This window comes from Rhincodon typus, chromosome 26, assembly GCF_021869965.1.
Source record: "Rhincodon typus isolate 14 chromosome 26, sRhiTyp1.1, whole genome shotgun sequence".
Taxonomy (NCBI): domain Eukaryota; kingdom Metazoa; phylum Chordata; class Chondrichthyes; order Orectolobiformes; family Rhincodontidae; genus Rhincodon; species Rhincodon typus.
Genome location: NC_063357.1, coordinates 1,133,485 through 1,137,557, shown reverse-complemented (window position 1 = coordinate 1,137,557; position 4,073 = coordinate 1,133,485). Strand labels below are relative to the sequence as shown.

At 42.4% G+C, this 4,073-nt stretch overlaps 1 protein-coding gene across 1 annotated transcript in view; it reads right to left on the bottom strand.

The window, feature by feature from the left end:
- The window catches only part of poldip2 (polymerase (DNA-directed), delta interacting protein 2), a 13,451-nt gene that overhangs the window by 6,763 nt on the left and 2,615 nt on the right, over nucleotides 1-4,073 (bottom strand). The window contains exons 3-4 of the mRNA XM_048612317.1: nucleotides 3,144-3,241; nucleotides 1,526-1,735 (exon numbers count right to left, since the gene is read on the bottom strand). Coding sequence (XP_048468274.1) covers nucleotides 1,526-1,735; nucleotides 3,144-3,241 — 308 coding nt within the window. The remainder of the gene's footprint in view (nucleotides 1-1,525; nucleotides 1,736-3,143; nucleotides 3,242-4,073) is intronic.

The following is a 4,073-nucleotide window of genomic DNA, read 5'->3' as shown; positions in this document are numbered from 1 at the left end:
CCATCCCCGCCTCTTCGACCTGTCTGTTTCCTCTCCACCTATCCTCTCCTCTATCCATCTTCTATCTGCCTCCCACTCTCTCCCTATTTATTTCAAAACCCCCTTCCCCTCCCCCTTTTCTGATGAAGAGTCTAGGCCTGAAACGTCAGCCTTTCTGCTCCTATGATGCTGCTTGGCCTGCTGTGTTCATCCAGCCCTGCACCTTGTTGTCACAGGGTAACAGCAGCTGAGTTTACTGCTGTTTGCATCACAAAGGTAATGAACACCAGCACAACATTAGCTGAATGCTACAACAGAATGCTGCAATTGTTGATCTGTTAGTTCATGTACAATGTTGCAAACTGCTTCAAAGAAAGACTAATTTCCTCCCAGCTGCATTTCTCAACCCCAATTCACACATTCTGACAATTCCTACAAATCTCTGGCTACACTAATGCTCACCCTGACAGACCCGATTTCTACCCATCATCGGTTTTGTTAAAACTATACAAGATATTAGTCAGGCCAAGGTGGAATACTGAATAGTTTTGGGGTCCCTTATTTAAGGAAAGATATACTGCCAAAGCAGGAAGACTAGAGAAGGTTCACTAGGCTAATACCAGGTATGAAGGGACTGTCTTATGAGGAGAGGTTAAGTAGGTTGGGCCTGTGTTCTTTAGAGAATACAGGAATGAGAGGTGACCTTTGTGAAAAGTACAAGATTCTTAGAGGACTTGACAGGGTAGGTGTGTAAAGGTGGTTTCCCTTTGTGGGAGAGTCAAGGACCAGAGGGCCCAATCTCAGAATAAGGGTTTGCTCATTTGAGACAAAGACGCAGAGGAATTTCTTCTTTCATTGGGTAGTGAATCTGTGGAATTCATATCCCGACAGGACTATTGAGGTTGGGTTGTTAAATTTATGCAAGGCTGAGAATGACACATTTTTAATCAGTAATGGTTACGGGAAGATGCAGGAAAGTGGAGTTGAGGATTATCAGATCATGATCTCACTGAATGGATGAGTAGACCCAATGGACTGAACGGTCTAGTTCTACTCCTAGACTCCTACTTCAACTCAAACTCTTCTTTAAAGCACCATGTTACAGTTCCTGAGATGCTGCATGTTTCCCAGTATTTAGTTCAAACTATCTCTGCTTAAACATAGAGTAGGCACATGGCTGGATAGTCAATGTAGATGGAGAGCTAGACTTAAGTCATATGTGCTCGGTGTGCTCATATTCGTGAGGACATACTGAACAATGATAAACATTCAGAGCACTGGCTGATGGTAAACTATTCCTGACCCTATTCTGTATGACTCAGCATCACTGAACAGTATCTTTACCTGTGCTAACAGTTGAAGAGAGATGGAGTAATTTATAAATAAATATAATGTACCGTGTTCGGGAAAATACTCTAACAGTTCCTTCTCTTCTGTCTCACACTAGGTTTCCACTTAGAACCCAGGGATCATGACAGATTTTTTGTTTACAACTGAGAACATTCTGGAAACTCTATCCTTCAGGGATTTCCCAAAGAATCACAACCTGCTTGTTAGCCTTTTTAGAATATACCTTCCCACACAAAAATCTCTGAGAGCAGTGTCCTGAATAAGCCACCCCGTCCCTGACTGCTGGTGTGTAGTGCTCACACTTACTATATGAGGACAGTCCCTGGTATCGATCAACACCTGGTAGTAAGTGTGTGTTTTACCTTTGACCTCTTTGGAACCTTGAGTTCCGGAGTTTTCTGTTTTACTGTGAAAGAGAGAGAGTGAGAGACACAAAGAGTTAATTTGTTAATCTGCAGTGTGAAGTTATGGAATATTAAACACAAAACATGTCTGTCCCACTTCAAACAGCAAGGAGTTATCTGGTAGACCTTCAAAGCACTGTTCTGAGCAAACAGGGCAGGAAATTGTCAGGGTAACATTGAAAAACATTTCAAAAGAACAAGAAGCATAATGAAAGTAATTTAAAAAAAATAGGTTCTCTTTACATTTCTGAACTAATGCACAGTCTCATTTCAGACACCACTAAGAGACTCTCCCAATCAGCAGTAATCCTGTTTATATATCCTGCCTCGGATTCACCAGATTTCTGTTGAAGTCACTGTGACCAAACTGGAGAAATTCCTGGTGCAAATGTTTAGCTTGAATTTTAAAACAAATTACTCTTCCTCATTCTATTCCCACTTTATAAATGAGAAATAAAAACAGAAGTTGCTGGAACAGCTCAGCAGGTCAGGCAGCATCTGTGGAGAGAAATGAGAGTTAACATTTCGGGTCGAGTGACCCTTCCTCAGAACTTTAGGCTTTTCTTTTGGTTTCCACTTTGAAAATGGTTGTAGTTGCTCTGTCCAATCCTGTCAATCAAACTGGACAGTACCTTCAATAGAGTCTTTGGCAGTCCACTTCCCCCAAACCCAAATTTGGGCTTTGTGCCGGGTGCACTAGGCATGGACTGGGCTCCAGTCTGGCTCCAGCACCCCCTCCTCAACAGGTTATGGACTGCACCCTATCTGTTGCCTCAGTTCCCTAACTGTGCGCTCCCTACTGTCTACCTCCCTCCCTGCTGAAGGTGTATATTCATTGCAATGGCACAACTTCACTGGCGTTATTCAATGCACCTGTCGCACAGCTGCCATTAACTGAGCACAGAAGATGGTCAGACATGGAATATTTCTGGCTCTGCGAGCCACCATCTGAGATGTCACAGTTATTTGAGATGTGCATGACTCATGGCAGCCAAGCAAATACAGATCAGAACTGAAATCCAGAATGTCCTGGCCAAATGAGTAAGCTCGTTAAGGTATTGTTCAAAACATAGAGCAGTCCCAAAAAATGTAGCGCCTGGGGTTAAGTTAACTGTTTGTAAATAAAATGTTGAATCACCGAAGTGTAATGATGCAGGAGGCCATTCAGACCATCATGTCTACAGTGGCTCTGCAAAGAGCATCATTACCTACTTCCAATCCCTTGCATTTTTACCCCATACTCTTGCACATTAAATTGAAGGCAACTTATCTGAGAAATAGAAGTCAGTGAAAACCTCGCAAATCATGTTGAAATCTGGATAAACCACTCACTAGCTTTAATGCTGAAGATTGATGAGTAAGACAAAATCTTTGCCATCAATAAGCTGTTTGAGGACCCCAATCTCTTACCTTTCAGAACTACAGGATGCAACATCTCGGTCATATAGCCTGGCATGCCAGGGGAACAAGACTATCCCTCGGTAACCAAACACACTGTGCAGAAATAGCTATAGGAAGAGGACAAGAAAAGGTCAGAGACTGCTCCAGTAATTCAGGATAAAATTATACCATTACTGCCATTGCTGAGAGCCATAATCCAGGCCAGGCAACAATAATGCAAGCAACAGGAATCTGTTCTGCTCTCAGATCTGCTCTGCTGTTCATTATGCTCAAAGTTAATCTTAGACGTCAAATCCACTCTTCCCTGCCACACGTGAGAGGATGTCAGTGCTGCTGGCTTGGCCAGCTTTTACTGTTCATCCCCAATTGCCCTTGAACAGTGCGGCTCACGAGGCCATTTCAGAGGGCAGTTAAGAATCAACCACATTGCTGTGAGTCTGGAGTCACAAATAGGCCAGACTCGGTAAGGATTCCCTAACTTTAGTAAACCAGATGGATACTTATGACAATCAGCAATGGTTACACGGTTGCCATCAGAAAAGCTTTTGTAATTTCAATTTTTTTTAATTGAATTTAATTTTCACCAACAATCTTGCTGGGAGTCAAACCCATGTCCCCAGAACAATAGTTCAGGATTGTAAATGACTAGTCCAGTAACATGACCATTACACCATCACTTCCTCCAAGTATCTCAGTGTCTAACTTCGTCAATCTTGAATAAACTCTAGCTGCATGTTTACAGCACTCCTGGCAAAAAGAATTCCAAAGACTCATAACTCTCAGAATCAAGACATTTTTCATCTTAGTCTGAAATGGCTGAACTTCATAACTTGAGACTGTGAACTGTAATTCTCAACCGATTCCAATATTCAAGCTGTCAAATAGTTAGAATCACTCTCTCCCTATTTATTTCAGAACCCCCTTCCCCTCCCCCTTTTC